General features: G+C 41.2%; 1 protein-coding gene across 5 annotated transcripts in view; it reads left to right on the top strand.

Annotated features, from left to right (window-relative positions):
• EXPH5 (exophilin 5) overlaps positions 1–15,745 on the top strand; it is an 81,884-nt gene extending 66,139 nt beyond the window's left edge. For 4 of the 5 annotated variants that reach the window (XM_017547066.2, XM_017547069.2, XM_017547070.2 and 1 more), the window contains 2 exons: positions 5,925–6,063; positions 9,762–15,745. In XM_017547066.2, coding sequence (XP_017402555.1) covers positions 5,925–6,063; positions 9,762–15,160 — 5,538 coding nt within the window. In that variant the 3' untranslated portion in view covers positions 15,161–15,745. The remainder of the gene's footprint in view (positions 1–5,924; positions 6,064–9,761) is intronic. The other variant, XM_017547067.2, reaches the window with a different exon arrangement.
• Positions 15,746–17,127: the final 1,382 nt, after the last annotated feature.

Here is a 17,127-nt window from a genome sequence, read left to right as displayed (position 1 = left end):
CAACCTTTGCCCCTGCCCCAGGCTTAAGCGATCCTCCCACTTCAGCCTCCCAAGTAGCTGAGACCACAGACATGTGCAATCATGCCTGCTAAGTTTTTGTATTTTTGGTAGACAGGGTTTCACCATGTTGCCCAGGCTGGTCTTGACTTCCTCAGCTCAAGTGATCTGCCCGCCTTGGCCTCCCAAAATGCTGAGATTACAGGCATGAATCACCATACCCAGCAGTATATAGGTACTTTTTTACCTTGGTATATCATAAATCAATTCATAACTAGGTGCAAAGTATCACGCCATATGCAATGAAAGGCATGGACTGTCTAATACAAGGTGTCTCTCTTCGGAGAGTTTACCATCTAACTGAAGACATGTACATTAGTGAAATAACAGTAAAAAAAATAAATAACAGAAATAAGAGGGTTTGGGATCAGATCATATGAGCATGGGTAGCCAGTGCCATCATATATATTATTCATGTGATTTACAATAAGGCAGTTACATCAGTTTCCTCACCTGAAAAATGGGAATGATAATTCCTACTTAATTAACATATTTGTTATAAGATTCAGTAAGAGAGGATATTTTTAAGTATATTAAAAACAAATGGGTAATTTTGTTCAAATATTAGAAAGTTGGAGGCTGGGCATGGTAGCTCATGCCTATAATCCTAGCACTTTAGGATGCCAAGGTGAAAGGACTGCTTGAGCCCAGGAGTTTAAGACCAGCCTGGACAACGTAGCAACCCATTTCTACAAAAAAATTAAAAAATTAGCCAGGCATGGTGGCACACATCTGTAGTCCCAGTCACTCAGGAAGCTGAGGTGGGAGGACTGCTTAAGCCAGGAGTTCAAGGTTACAGCGAGCAGTGATTGCACAACTGCACTCCAGCCTGGGTGGTGGAGCAAGTCTCTCTCTCTTAAAACAACAACAACAACAAAAACTGGAAAGGATTTTGACACAATTGTGCTGCAAAGAGGTGTTAGAACCTCATCCTCTAGGCCAGGGATGGGAAATAGGCTTCACTTTTTATGGCAACTCCACAGCATGGAGCATTATTTTCAGGGGGCTTCTGAGTCCAAAACTAAGCCCTGATGAGAATCAGTCAGTGTCTGCTCTGAGCCCTGGAGGGATTTACTTCTAGGTCACAAGAAACTTCAGGTGCCTCCCAGCAGCTCTATGACTGGTATTTGGCTTCAGAGAATGCCTACTACAAGGATGTAATGCACTAATAGGCCAAGAGCTGCAAAACTGGATCATGAGTAGAATGAAGTGTTTTAGCATTGGCTCTGGAATCTGACAGACTGGAAATGAATCCCCTCCCTCCACCAATGTGACCAGAGACTAATGACCTGACCTCTCGAATCCTCAGTTTTCTTCTCTAGGATAATCAATGTTTAGTTGCTGCTGCTAACAACAGCAATAATATCTCATAATTTAATTAATTTATTTAAGCTAATAATAACTTAGCTTAAATAAAAGTTAGGAGTCTATAGGCCGTGATAGTTTTCAGTATTTGATGTCTGATACCTACTATTGACTCACAGCTTCCTTTTTTTTTTAATCACTAACATCACCCTTGCAGAATTACAGATGAATGTAAATGAAACCTCCGTATTTTCTCTTGTTAGCTATATAATTTACATCTCTATGTGTTGAAAGCATCCTGGGCATGTTGTTTGAGTAGGGTGGGTCTTGAAGTAGCAGATCTGGGCACAAATAAAACCAAAGGAAATTATACTCAGGGTCTCTAGAGGATAGTGATTCTTCCCAGCCTGGAGAGGGTCACCTCTTCGCATGACCCCTCTGTTCATGTACTTTTCATTTCATTGTGAATTATCATTACAAAGGAATGCAATCCTGGCGGCCACAAGGAATGTACTGGTCTACATACATAGAGAAAAGATTGTTTGGGTGTTAAATGATTAAGAGAGAATTATGCCTGATATTCTCTTAATCAGATATATCTACTTTACACCAACTATCAAAATTGCAGATTTGAGAAGAATGGATTTATAAGATCTGTGACTAATTGTTATCACTAATAATGACAGTTATTGATGTAAGGTAACCTCCGAATTGGACAGACAAGAGGGAACACTTTGATGTAGGGTAAAAAGAATTAACTTTAACTGATCTGATTTCTCAAATGGTTAGTTTTAGGTTTTATTACCTCCAGTCAGTATCCCACTATAGTTGTGTTTTGCTTTCAATATTTGTTTACTTCTGAATTTTAATTAGTATGCTAAATTATTCGATGACCAATAAGTTATCATGGGAGCATGCCTTTCTTATTAATAAATCTCCTTTGTGAGTAGTCAATTGTGGCTTACTCATACAATGACAACTATAGGTCAATGAAATTTGGGCAGGTTTCTGTGGGAATTAAGTGACCTAGACCTTGAGAAAGAAAACAAGCAGGAGTGAAAATACAAGGTCACGAGCAATGTAGTGGGTAAGAGAACCAGCACGGTGGAATCGGACAGACCTGTGATGGAGAACTCAAGAAGTTGGAGCTTTGGAAAGGTTGACATGTGATCTTAGGTATGAAAGATGAGATAAAAATGTAGTGGTGAAGGTCAAATGGAAAGGGAAATCTTGAGGTGGGGAAGAGGGATTCAAGAGACAAGGACTGGGTAGCAAAGAAAGCTGAAGATCAAGACTGGAAAGGGAAGTGGGTGAGTGCAGGATGAGTTCAAGTGGAGTCATGAGTGACAGAGCCAGTTTGACAGAGGAAATGCAAATGGGGTTTTGGCACAAGAAAGTGAAAGCATGGGAGTGGATAATGTCCACAAGGTTATGAAGACAAATAAAAGCTTGAAAGTAGAGCAGTGATTGGATTTTATGAAATCAAGATAAATACTTGGTAGTAAAATATAGTAATAATAATAGCTGGGCTCAGTGGCTCATGCCTGTAATCCCAGCACTTTGGAAAGCCTAGCCAGGTGTATTGCCTGAGACTGGGAGATCGAGACCAGTCTAGTCAACCTGGTGAAACCTCGTCTCTACTAAAAATACAAAAGAAGTAGCTGATGTGGTGGCACGTGCCTGTAATCCCAGCTACTCAGGAGGCTGAGGCAGGGGAATTCTCGAACCAGGGAGGTGGAGGTTGCAGTGAGCTGAGATCACACCACCACACTCTGGCTTGGGCAACAGAGCGAGACTCTGTCTTAAAAAAGTAAAATAAAATAAAATAAATAATAAAGGCAAACAAGTTTAGTTTTAAGTCATTCTCTTAAATCCTTTCATTGAAAAATTAGCAATACATTTTTTTACATCATTTATTATTTATACAGTCATATTTTTGAATGCCTTTGTTTCAGAACTACCAAATCAGCTCCTTAATGACAGTCTGAGGGATTCTACCATTCTAGTGCAGCAGCCCCCAGCCTTTTTGGCACCAGGGACCCACTTTGTGGAAAACAACTTCTTCACTGAAGGGGGTGGTTTGGGAATGAAACTGTTCCACCTCTGAACATCAGGCATTAGTTGGATTCTCATAAGAAGAACACAACCTAGATCCCTCACATGTGCAGTTCACAATAGTGTTATATGTAAACTTTCAATGCCACAAAAGAAGTAGCACTTGAATGTAAATTTCCTCGGCAAGGCAGTTTACTTCTATAGAAGGGTGCAGCTCACAAACGAAACAATGGCGAGTGCACACCTGGACTAGGAGGGGAAGGAGGACTTATTCCTGACAGAGGTAGCCCCTTCTGCTATGTTATTCCCCTACTGGCTAGGGTTAGACTACACAGTCTAGGCTAATTCCGATTGGCTGTTTTAAAGAGAGCAGGGGTACCAGCCAGAGTGGCAGGGTAGGTAGTTTGGCAGGAAGGATGGTTAGGGGCAGGTAACCAGTGGTGACTCAGGTCAAAGCAGGTGACTGGAGCAGGTGACTGGGATGAGTCAGGACAGAGCAGGGGACCAGGGGAAGAGATGTGAACTACTGATTAGAACTGGCAGAAAAGGTTGTTTACTGAAACTACAAGAAATTTAAACTTTAAAATGGAGAACAAAGAACTGAACATACTGACATACTGATCCTATGAAGAGAAATTTAAAACTCATTGGTTCGTGCTTCTTTGAGAATCTAATCCCTGGGCTGATCTGACTGGAGGCGGAACTTAGGCGGTAATGTTCGCCCCTCACCCCACACTGTGCAGCCTGATTCCTAACAGGCCACAGATCAGTACCAGTCCGTGGCCCAGGGGTCAGGGACCCCTATTCTAGATGACCTCTAATAGAAACACAGTTTTCTCCCTAAATCCATGAGGTTCACAATTTTTTTTTTTTTTTTTTTTTGAGAAAGAGTCTCGCACTATTTCCCAGCCTGGAGTGCAGAGGCACGATCTTAGCTCACAACAACCTCCACCTCCCTGGGTTCAAGCAATTCTCCTGCCTCAGCTTCCTAAGTAGCTGAGATTACAGGCATCTACCACCATGTCCAGCTAATTTTTGTATATATATATATGTATATATATATATATATATATATATATATATATATATATACAAAAGATATATGTGTGTGTGTGTGTTTGTGTGTGTGTGTGTGTGTATAATTTTTTTTTTCCAAGACACAGTCTTGCTCTGTCACCTAGGCTGGAGTGCTGTGGCCAGATCTTGGCTCACTGCAATCTGCGTCTCCTGGGTTTAAGCAGTTCTGCCTCAGCCTCTGGAGTAGCTGGGATTATAGGCACCGGCCACCATGCCTAGCTAATTTTTGCATTTTTAGTAGAGACAGGATTTCACCTTGTTGGCCAGGCTGGTTTGGAACTCTGGGGCCTCAAGTGATCTGCCCACCTCAGCCTCCCAAAGTGTTGGGATTACAGGTGTGAGCCACTGCACACGGTCAAGTTCACAAATCTGAAGGTCTACTATGAGTTCTAGCTAACAGGCTCTTAATAACTGGGTACAATGCTAGGAAATCTAAAATCCAAGCCATTGGAGCCATGGAGACAGCATTCCAAACTCAAGAGAGGTCCATGTCTTTCCTCTCTTCCAGGAATGCCCCGCTAAGATCTGTGTAGTGCTGTTACCACACCCCACCACTTACCCAAAGTTAGTCTTTGGTTCAGGAGTTTCCTTAGTATTGTCCCATCTGTGGTTGCCAAGAAGATGTTACCCGACAAAGGTCCAGATCCAGACCCCAAGAGTGGGTTCTTGGATCTCTCACGAGAACGAATTCAGGACGAGTCCATAAAGTGAAAGCAAGTTTATTAAGAAAGTAAAGGAATAAAAGAATGGCCGCTTCATAGACAGAGCAGGCCCTGAGGGCTGCTGGTTGCCCGTTGTTATGGTTATTTCGTGATGATATGCTAAACGAGAGGTGGATTATTCAATCCTCCCCTTTTTAGACTATATAGGATAATTTCCTGACCTTGGCATTTTTAAACTGTCATGGTGCTGGTGGGAGTGTAACAGTGAGGATGACCAGAGGTCACTCTTGTTGCTATCTTGGTATTGGTAGGTTTTGGCCGGCTTCTTCATTGTAACCAGTTTTTATAAGCAAGGTCTTTGTGACCTGTACCTTGGGCTGAACATCTATCTCATCCTGTGACTTAGAATGCCTTAACCAGCTGGGAATGCAGCCCAGTAAGTCTCAGCCTTATCTTACCCAGCCCCTATTTGAGTTGGATTGCTCTGATTCAACCGCCTGTGATAGTGCTATGTAAGTTTGCAGGAAACTTTGGCAGAGAGAGGCTCAGTACCTTGCCTGAAAGACTCATCACTGAAAGAATTAAAGTGGGTATAGAGAAGTTCAAATGGCAAAAACAACACATTATAAATTGAGAAATAAATATTAGAAAAATGGGTTTGTAGTGCTTAGACTAAGACATTTAAGCTTGGGACAGTTTTGTGGGAGTGTGTGAGTATTTTGACTGGTGAAGTGTCAGAAATAATATTGTTCTCTACTTTAAAATTAGGAGGCAAAAATATACAATTCACCCCTGGAAAATCAACTAGTCAACAGTGCATTTGTCCCCAAGCCAGCAGTCATGAGGGAGGAGAGTAGTATGCCTACGCCGTGGGACACTTCACTGCTGGAGAATGAGTTTTTCCAAGGTAAGTTCATCCATTAAATTGCCTTTGCAACAACTGGTACTAAAGGAAGTAAACAATAACTAGTTTGTATTAAAGTACTCAAAACATATCAAATGCTGTACTTTATTTTTTAAGTCCTCTTGTTTAGCTTATTTGAAGAGGATGCTGATATATGTTGTTAACACAAGTATTAAGAACCTTGTGATTAAATATAATCTAAGCAAATATTCTCAAATCAAGGACCGATAAATATATGGAATAGTAATAATGTTTAATATTTAACCTCAGGGGTCAGGAGTTCAAGACCAGCCTGGCCAACTTGGTAAAACCCCCGACGCTACCTAAAAATAAAAATTAGCTGGATATGGTCACATGTGCCTGTAATCCTAACTACTTGGGAGGCTGAGGCAAGAGAATTGCTTGAACCCAGAAGGCAGAGGTTGCAGTGAGCCTAGATCACACTATTGCACTCCAGCCTGGGTGACAGAGCAAGACTCCCATCTCAGAAAAATAAATAAATAAATAAATAAATATTTAACCTCAGGTAAAAAGGAAATACATCTTTAGGAAACACATCTACAAAGTTTGCTGTTTAATAGACTTTTATTGTTCCAGATTAGGACCCAAATGCACTGTGACAAAATCTAATTGTCACTAAACAATTAACCTTGCACAATGATAAAAACTGAAACAGGTTCCAAAAGCAGTGGCGTTCCAAATGCACATGTATCTTATCATTATATGATCATAGTTCACTTTTACAAAGGTTACTCTGTATAAGCCCAGCCATTTGAAAAGTTAACTCTGAAGTTATCACCAGCTTCACCTTGAGGAACTAAGTTTAGTTTGCAAAGCCAATACCATCGCCTGGCCCTTATCCTGTGGGACAGCAGTCGGGGAGAGACAGCCAGCTGAACAGTCAACCTAGGGGCTTTCTTCAGTAAGACACTTCCTGGCAGAGACCAGAGGAAAATCACTGATCCAAAATGAAGGTTTTGTTGGAAAAGGAGAGCTACTGTTTATGGAATGAAAATGATAATAATGTGGCCTTTCTGAATAAAGTACAGAAGCAGAACAGGAATTTTTCTGACCTCAGGAGTGGTGAGTAAAACAGTATTGTTAATCTGGGATTCTAAGTGGCTTTAATTTAAAATCCTGTCATGGAGATGTTAAGAGTGGTTACCTCTAGGTAGAATTCCTGGTGATTTTACCTATTTTGTTATACCTTTCTGTATTTTCTGTTCTAACTACATTTTGCTCTTGTGGTCAGCCAAGGCTTTAAGGGGAAAGGAAAACATAAACAGCTTGAAAGGGAGAATGGATATCAAAGAGATTTTCATTATGATTTGTTTTAAAGATAGATTTTTATTCATTATGCAGTTTTGTTTTGTTTTGTTTTTGCTCCACCTTATACTTCAGCATTGTTTAATTATTTTATTGTGGCTATAGGGAACAAATTACTTCAGGCCCTAGGAGGGGTAAGTAAATATTTTCATGAAAACATTGGCAGATTATTCCCTAAAGGATTCCTTAATTACATATCCTTAATATTCAAGATCAGTTTTTCTTTTGGCTGCACAAACTTAATAGCACCAACCTGCAGTTAAAATAGGGTAGGGAAAATCCAGAACAGATTTTTAAAAATCCCTTTAGCAGCTTCCCTAACGTAATTGGCATATTGCATGTACATTTCACCTATGTATGCTCAGACACTTACTTTCCTTGTCATTATACAGTTAAAATCAAATTTATAATTTATTCATATTTATTGAACATGAAAATAGTAAATTATACTACTATAGAGTGGGTCTTAAAGAGTCTACAAACCTCAAAGGATTATGATTCTATTCAAAGTCTAATGGGTTTTTATTGAGGAAAAGATGTCACATACAATTAAATTAATACAATTCAAAGAAAAACCAACTGTGTCCCCAAAAGGATGTTGTGGCGTGTCTGAGATCACAGAGGCTGTGATCCTAGAGAGCATGAGCCCTGGGTCTGGGCTTGGTCTAGGTCTTCAGTTATCATAAAGAGGTCCCTGGACACTGACTTTGGCACCACTCCCTGAGTTTGCTACTGAAGAAAAATAATAATTATTTGACAATAGCAACTTCATGTCTTTGTAAAACTATGAGCTCATCTTATAGTAAAATCATCTGTATAGTCCATAAAGAGCAGAAAATAAAAAGTGAGCTCTTATGTCACAGAGGTTGCATTGCACAGTGGTTGCATGCATGGACTCAGGAAACAGACCGTCTGGGTTCCAATCCCAGTGCTGTGCGATCTTAGCAATTTAGTTAATTTCTTCTTGCTTCAGTTTCCTCATTATAGAATAAGAAGAATAATAGGACCAACCTTCTAAGGTTATGTGAGGATTTAATGAATTAATATATTAAGTGTTTAGGATTCTGCCTGACACACAGAAAGTGCTGTCTTATAGAAATATTAATGGATGTTAATTTTTCCAGAAAAAAAATCTAACATTGGCATATTATTTAATAACATTATATAGCACTTTTAATTATATATATTGTTCAAATCCATCCAACAAAGTATGTTCATAAATTAGGTGTAAACTTTTAGTGTAAATACTGTTTCCTTTTTTTTTTGATAGAGTCTTTCTCTGTCACTTAGGCTGGAGTGCAGTGGCATGATCTCAGCTCACTACAACCTCTGCCTCCCAGTTTCAAGCAGTTCTCCTGCCTCAGCCTCCTGAGTAGCAGGGATTACAGGTGTGCACCACCACACCTGGCTAATTTTTGTATTTATAGTAGAGATGGGGTTTCACCATGTTTGCCAGGCTGGTCTTGAACTCTTGACCTCAGGTGATCTGCCCACCTCGACCTCCCAAAGTGCTGGAATTACAGGCGTGAGCCACCTTGCCTGGCCGAAAATGCTATTTTCTTAACAGTACAACACAGAAATCATATGCTCTGTAAGAGGCTCATTTCTATTATGATCCCAGGAGGTATACACAGGTGGAAATATTGTAGCAACCTAGTGACATGAAAGAAACAGAAAGACAAGGCTTAATAATACTAACAATTATCAAATTATTCAATGTCTGCATTATTAATTCTTTTTTATTACTAGCCCATATCTTAAAAAAACTCAGTACATTTTAGATGCACTAAAAGAAACCGTGGCTAAAATTCATTGTTAGAAAAATATAGTTCTGTTGTCTTAAGGAATTATGAAAGGTTTACTTTGAAAAAGTAGGAAAGAAATTTTCACTATAGTCTTGTAAAAGTCAGTCTATCTTAAAAATATAATCAAAATTACATTTATGATAATATCATTAAAAAATTATAAATGAATGCCGGGTGCAGTGGCTCAAGCCTGTAATCCCAGCACTGTGGGAGGCCGAGGCAGGTGGATCACGAGGTCAAGAGATCGAGACCATCCTGGTCAACATGGTGAAACCCCGTCTCTACTGAAAATACAAAAAATTAGCTGGGCATGGTGGCGCGTGCCTGTAATCCCAGCGACTCAGGAGGCTGGGGCAGGAGAATTGCCTGAACCCGGGAGGCGGAGGTTGCGGTGAGCCGAGATTTGCGCCATTGCACTCCAGCCTGGGTAACAAGAGGGAAACTCCATCTCAAAAAAAAAAAAAAAAATTATAAATGATTATGTTTCTTAAAAAGGAGGCTTCAATGATTCAAATCATTGCTAAACTGTAAAAACATATATAAAAAAGTTGATTCACTTTCTCTTTTCAGTTTTAGATGACTTGGATAGCAAATTGGCTCAGGAACAGTCTGCAAGCTCAGTGAACACCAGAACGCCCCTCAACTATGGATCAAGAACACAGTTTAGTCATTTTTATTCCAGTGGGAACAGACATGGTAATATCACAGAAAGGCACAAAAAACACTATAATGACACTTCCAATATGTCTATCTATGACATCCTAAGACCAGGAGCTCCTAGGGAAGGTTTTAAAACCTTTTCTCCTAGGACAAGGACAATTTATGATATGTATAGAACAAGGGAGCCCAGAGCCTTTAAAGAAGATCATGTGCAAAAGAATACTTTTGGAAGTACTTCGCTGTGCTTTGACAGTAGGCAACGGTCGGCCTTACCAGCCACAGGGCATTTCACAGCAAGAAGCTTACATTTTCCAGCCACAACTCAGAACAAGAGTGTGTTTGTACCACTAAGGCACCGGCAGAGTCCAAAGAGAACTCCTTTATCATCCATCATATGGAACAGATCAGATTTCTCTAGAGATAGGCAGAACCAGGCAGAGTTCCTGAGGGCACCATCACCAATGGAAATTGACCCTGCTGACAAGTATGCGTATCCCAGGTATTTTCAGGAGAATAGGAGCTATGAGTCATACCATTCACAGAATGTTTACCACCATGTTAGTTTAAATGCCCCCATGGAGAATGCAATGAGTCCTGACACTTTTGAGAACTCAGAGAATATGCCATTCTACCATCAAAGCAACCCATTTGCCAGATCTTTCTTCAGCAGTACCTTTGGACAAAGCAGAGAACAGAGGAGATTTGGACAAAGTCCTTTTGGGGGTCAGCAGAAAGGACATTCTTCCTGGTCTGACTTTCATCGAACCAGGAATTCATTCAGTTCTTCTGACAGAGACTTTGAAATGATTTCCATGGAAGCAAATAGTGCATCAGCTATTCATAGCCATAGTGTTTCTTCTGAACACTGGGAATCATTTTCTTCTGGTTATGGAACAGATGTTTCCAGAGGCCAAGAGGAGCCACCTCCCTGGCAGTTTGATTTTCACACATCCACACTGGAGAGGATAGAGGTATCACATGGTAATGAGAACCAGTTGACTCCTCATTTTGGCACGCCAAATGTTTGCTCCATGACTGCTTCAAACTGTCACATCAAATCTGGTGAGTTGGTAAGTCAACAGGAGGACAGTTCTCCTGTAGAAGTACATATAAACAAAGAAGCTTCCTCATTTGGAATTGCTCAGACTCTAGCACCCTCATTCAAAACTTCCTTTTCCCAGATTTCTGATGACAGAAGGAATTCTCAGAGCTCCAACTTGCAGAATCCCACAGGCACTTTGCCGAAAATTATTCTTAATAAGCCTGCCTCTCATCCAATGAGAAGCCATGCAGAAGTCACTATGACCAACAGCAATTCAACTGACTCTCTGCCTCTTGCCAAAAGCCAGCACAATATCAAAGAAGTAAATAGTGAGAAAGACTTAAATGAATTTATTTCAAAAGAAGACAGACAGCTAAGCAAGATGGACCAGACAAAGAAGGCAAGTGAAATACCCCAGCCTGTTTCACAGACAGGGACGTCAAACCGTTTACCTGATTTTCAAAATCCCTTCTCCCAGGACTCAGCCAAGAGCAACAGGTTTGATTTTAATGCATCTACCACAATAAGTTCAAAAAAGCCACCCAGAGTCTTTTCCCGGAAAGATACCTCCAAAACGTATGTACCGTATAAAGATAAATCCAATGACATTAAACAAGATGAGAGGTTTACTGGGAACAGAAAACTTGGCTCGACAGCTTCCCTTCCTTTCATTCAGGAACACAGAACACCACCATCTCTCCCCAGGCCAGACCAAGGTTGTCACCAGGAATTAACTGTAGCTAATGAAGATATTTCAAGCATTATTACAAATAACCACTGGAGCTCTGTACCGACTGATACTCAAAATGCACAATCTCTAGAAAAGCCTGTTATTTTAGATACTGAGGGAGAACAATGTGCTGCAATTCATTCTACCAACTGTGGCAAGTTGGCTGCTGGCCACAAGACCTCGTGTGATTCTTTAGCTCTGTCATCAGCTGCAATACCAGATTCCTCACCCTCCAGTAATTCTTCCCTTGATGCTCCTGTGGTTCCATCTACTACAGTGTTCTCCAGGAGAAGTCCTTCAGACAAAGATTCATCACTGGGAGAAAGAGAAGAAAAAGACAATGCTGGGAAGGACCAAAATAATCAGTTTGTTGTAAGTCACTCAGAAAGCCAAGAGAGAAATGATAGTGATGTGCCTGCACATGATGAAGTGGTTGATGTTGTCAAATGCCATTCACACTCTCCTTTTAGGACTGGAAGGGGAAAAGGAAAAATAAGGCATCGTATATCCTGTATTGAAAAGTTAAGCAAAACAGAAAATAGAATAGTACCCACCAGTGGTCGTGGGAGCCTCATTGAAGCAAATCAAAGCAATTCCAAAGCTTCAGAGCTTGACACAATTTATTGTACCTTGCCAAGAAAATCAAGCAGTTTTCTCATACATGGCAGGCAGTCAGGAAGTCAAATAATGCCTGCTTCATTGAGGAATGGGCCACTTCCCTTCCAAATCAAAAATAATGTAGAAGATACAATGGGGAACTGTACATTAAACAAATTTAGTCCCAGTTCTCCTGAGTCGGTGACTGAATGTTCCAAAGTCGTTTCAGACTCAGCCCTGGGAGCACCTGAAACCACAGAGAGAATGACAAATGTGAAAAGCGGTGGATCTGCTTCTTTTAGAAAAGGGCCACTTCCGTTCCTCACCAAGAGGGCTATGTCATGTCCCTCAGGGGAGCCACATGCCTCAACTGGAAGAGAAGAAAGAAAAAAGCCATTGGCCTCAGGCACGGATGCTTCTGAGCTAACACCAAGGCTTTGGGAGAGAATTATTTGCCCTGTGGAAAGTGACTCATCTGTTAGAGATTGTTCTTTAACCAAAAGACACCACCAAAAGGAAAACTTCCAAGAATTCACTGAGAAGGAAGGTAAAATGGCTGCCTCCAGGAGAAGTGTATTTGCCCTTTCAAATGAAGACCCTTTACCTTTTTGTTCAGACTTGTCAGGAAAAGAACGGGAAAAAACTTTACATAAAGTTAAGACAACTAGTATGTTTTCTGTTTCTGGTGATGAAGATAATGTAAAATGTCTGGAGGTGGTCTCAATATATTACACTCTACCAAGGAAACCCAGCAAAAAATTCTGTAACCTCCTTCAACAGTATACACAAAATACTGATTCACTTCTAGAATCACCTCGAGTGGAGACTGAAACCTTTCCCAATGCTCTAGAAAAAGACGCACAGAATCATTCTACACAAGATCAGTCAGGAACACCTTCGTGTGAAGATCTAAAGATGTCGGTCAACTCTGATCAGAGTCTGATCATTGAAAATATGACTGCCTTCCGATTATCAAACAGCGGGCTCCTGGAGCCTACATTACAGGAAATGGCTTCTATTGAGGCAGCTGTTTCTCTTCCTAAAGAGGAATCTAAAGTCAGAGAGAATTTTTCAGATAATTTAGCTAAAACACCTTTAGAGGATTCAGAAAACAGGAAAGAAGGAGGCAAAAAATTGCAAAGTGAAACCTTGCATACTTTATTGATGCTTCAGGGAAAAAATGTTTCCAAAGAAAGATCCGAAAATTGCCAACAATCCATTAATTCAAGTGACAGTGGTCCCTCTAGTCTTCCAGCTCTTTCAGAAAAAAATATTGGAAATTCCCAAACCAGAAGAAGTTCTTGGGAGTGTACAGGGAGTGGTAGAGCCATTCCATTTACTGGAAGTGGGAAGTGTCCTCAGAAAGATCACATATCCACAGCTGTAGGTGATGGCTCCAATGGCTCACAGCCTAGGGAAGGCAGAGGGGACGTTGACACCAACTGCCAAAGAATGACTAATGAAACACTTTCTCACTCAGAGAGCCAAGTCTTTGCTCTTACTCCAGCACTGCATAAACTATGGCTTGGTGAGGAGACTCAGTCAGATGAACCAGACTTAGGAAATCTGCAGTCTGGACCTAGAGAATTACCTCAAAGAAGTCAGAAGGCAAATACGACAGAGAGCAGGAAGGCTGAAGATGAAATGCAGTTAGCATGGGATCAACCTTCCCTTCCTGAAGGAAACAATAAAAATAAAACCACCTTGGAAGACCTAGTGAAGGGGGAAAATAGATCTTCAGGTAAACACAGATTGGCAGCCATGTCTAAAGCAAGCAGAAAATTCCCAGCTAAAGATGTAAGCCCTAGAAGACATGTAGCTACTATCTTCCCCAAAAGTAGGAGTAGGTCTGGCTTTGACCATTTACCTGTTGGCACAGTGGAGTGCAACCCACTCTTCCCTGAGCCTACTCCAAAGTCTGCAGAATCCAGAGGTGAAAGCAGGTTGAGTGAAGATGGAATGCACATGAAGAAGTCCAAGAAGCCTCTCCCCACTACTTTACTACCCAACAGAGAATCTTCTACACACGCCAGCAACCAGAAGTCTAACAGCATTTCACAACGACATCAGAATGAGTTTAAAAATGTCCCAGAATCACAACAACAGTATGAGAATTCTAAAGACGTCACAATAGCTCAGAATTTAGAAGGAGAATCAGGAGCCCCATCCCTGCTCACATTCACCAGCCTCAGGGAAGCAGAATTCTCTGACGATCAGAGGAGGCTGAGCCCTCCTTTTCCACTGGAGCCTGCACAGAAATCTGGAGTAAGCATCCCACTGGCCAGTTTTCGGCAGCAACAAAGGAGTGCTTCATCTCTGGAGTGGGAACCTGAGCCACACATCTATCGTTCAAAGAGTTTAAAAAGCATTAATGTGCATGGCGATCTGCTACGAAAAAGTCATCCTCCGAAAGTCAGGGAGCGCCATTTTTCTGAAAGTACTTCTATTGACAATGCCCTGAGTCGACTGACCCTTGGGAATGAATTCTCTATCAACAATGGGTACAGTCGAAGATTCAAATCTTTCTCTGAACTCCCCTCCTGTGATGGAAATGAAAGTTGGACTTTTCGCAGCGGGACAAAAGCAGGTCCCAAGTCTGCAACATCTATATGCAGACCTATCGACTATGGGATCTTTGGGAAAGAACAACAGTTAGCTTTCTTAGAGAATGTAAAGAGGTCACTTACACAAGGAAGGTTATGGAAACCAAGTTTTCTTAAGAACCCGGGCTTCCTGAAAGATGATTCGATGAACCCTCCCAAACCCTCAGAGTCATTAAGCTCAAATTCTCCCAGTAGTCAGATGCCAGAAGATAGCTTATCTCCAAGTGAACCACTCAATATCTATGAAGACGACCCAGTGGACTCAGATTGTGATACAGACACAACCACAGATGATGAATACTACCTGGATGAAAAGGACAAAGAGTCAGAACTGTGAGGCTTTTTCAATAAAATGCTTTACCTTTTCCACCAAAAGCTTATAATGGAACTGAGGTGTATATGTGCACATGCATGGGAGGATAAAAGGTCTAGTCTGGGCAGTGTCTTCTCTGAAATGTCCCACATCTCCTTTTTTTTCCTCCACACCCAATATAGACACTTCCTGAAAGCTAGAACAATGAATTCTTGTTCTGAGAGAGTCTCTGCTATTTTTCTCTCTCTCTAAATGTTCTTAGCCTGCCTTTCCACCACGCCCACTTAATCCCTAATTCACTGTCTGATTTGGGCTTTCTGCTTTACTTCCCTCCTAACATTTTTCATCTTTAATTGTGATTTACAACCCTAGTATCCCAGGTACATACAAAACTTAGGCATTACCCAGCACAACTGCAAAACTCTGTATTTGTTCTTTGGGTCCACACCTTATGCTCATGACATTAAATAAAAGGTAGGGACGATAACAATGGGGTGAATGTTATCATCCTGTTTGACTCATGAACATTTAGGAAGTTTCAGGTGGTGGTTTTCTCTTTCAAACAAAGATAAAGGAATTTTTTTTAACCTGAGAAACTGGTTGCAAAAAGGAAAAAACAAACGCCAAAATAAAGGAATTTTCTAAGTACATCCTGTTATATCCATAGTGGAGCCTGGGAGGCACATGGTCAATGCAACTATTGAGGTTATAGATGAGGACCTGAATCCCTAGTAAGCCAACAGGAGATTAGCAGTCCTAGAAATTCCTCTGAAACTGTGGGGGATTATTAAGGGCTGGATTATTAAGGGCTTTTAGATAAGCCAAGGACTTAGGCCAGGCCACCTCACCATACAGAGAGTTTCCTGGTCACAGATTTCTGCTTATGAAGAGAACATAGCTGAGGAGCAGAGACAGGAAGTAGGCATCCCTTCGTGGGACTGACCTACTGCAGCTCTCTCAGCAACTGGTTTTTCCCATTTCCTCAGAGCTGTCCATTTTCACATTTTCTTGTTTTTGTTTTTTTGTTTTGTTTTGCTTTTTTTTTTTTTTTTTGAGACGCAGTCTTGCTCTGTCATCTGGGCTGGAGTGCAGTGGCATGATCTTGGCTTGCTATAACCTTCACCTCCTGGGTTCAAGCAATTCTTCTGCCTCAGCCTCCCAAGTAGCTGGGATCACAGGCGCACACCGCCTCGCCGGACTAATATTTTTGTATTTTAGTAGAGATGGAGTTTCACCATTTGCGCAGGCTGGTCTTGAACTCCTAAGCTCAGGCAATCAGCCCACCTTGGCCTCTCAAAGTGCTAGGATTACAGGCGTGAGTCACTGCACCCAGCATTTTTTTTGTTTGTTTTGAGACAGAGTCTCACTCTTGTCGCCCAGGCTGGAGTACAATGGTCCGATCTCAGCTGACTGAAACTTCCTCCTCCTAGGTTCAAGCGATTCTCCTGCCTCAGCCTCCCAAATAATTAGGACTACAGGCGCTTACCACCACACCCAGCAATTTTTAAATTTTGTTTTATTTATTTATTTATTTATTTAGAGATGGAATTTCACCATGTTGGCCAGACTGGCCTCAAACTCCTGACCTCAGACTATCCGCCCGCCTCAGCCTCCCAAAGTGCTGGGATTACAGGCATGTACCATTGTGCCTAGCCCACATTTTGTTTAATTGCAAATAGAACACTTCTTTTCAGGTGGGACATTTTAGTCCTAAGTATCAAGAAGGAACCTTGGCCAAGTCCCTAAAATGCCAGCAAGTCAGATCTTACACCCTGGGATTCAGTCTTCTCTTTAGGATCATTTACCAAGCCCTTGGGAAATTCTAAGGCAGAGTTCCTAAGGGCCTGTCACTATGATGCTCTCAATAATTTATCTAGAGTAAATCACTTATGATTTATTTTGGCTTTCCTAACTCTTTAGTTGCCATACAGAACCTCGGGGGATTTCTCTCCTAATTCAGGATAAAGACCAACAGATGGCAGTGAAGATAA

The sequence above is a fragment of the Cebus imitator genome, unplaced genomic scaffold (assembly GCF_001604975.1).
Source record: "Cebus imitator isolate Cc_AM_T3 unplaced genomic scaffold, Cebus_imitator-1.0 Scaffold194, whole genome shotgun sequence".
Taxonomy (NCBI): Eukaryota; Metazoa; Chordata; class Mammalia; order Primates; family Cebidae; genus Cebus; species Cebus imitator.
The sequence above is the reverse complement of the archived record's forward strand: the minus strand, read 5'-3'. Positions and strand labels throughout refer to the sequence as shown.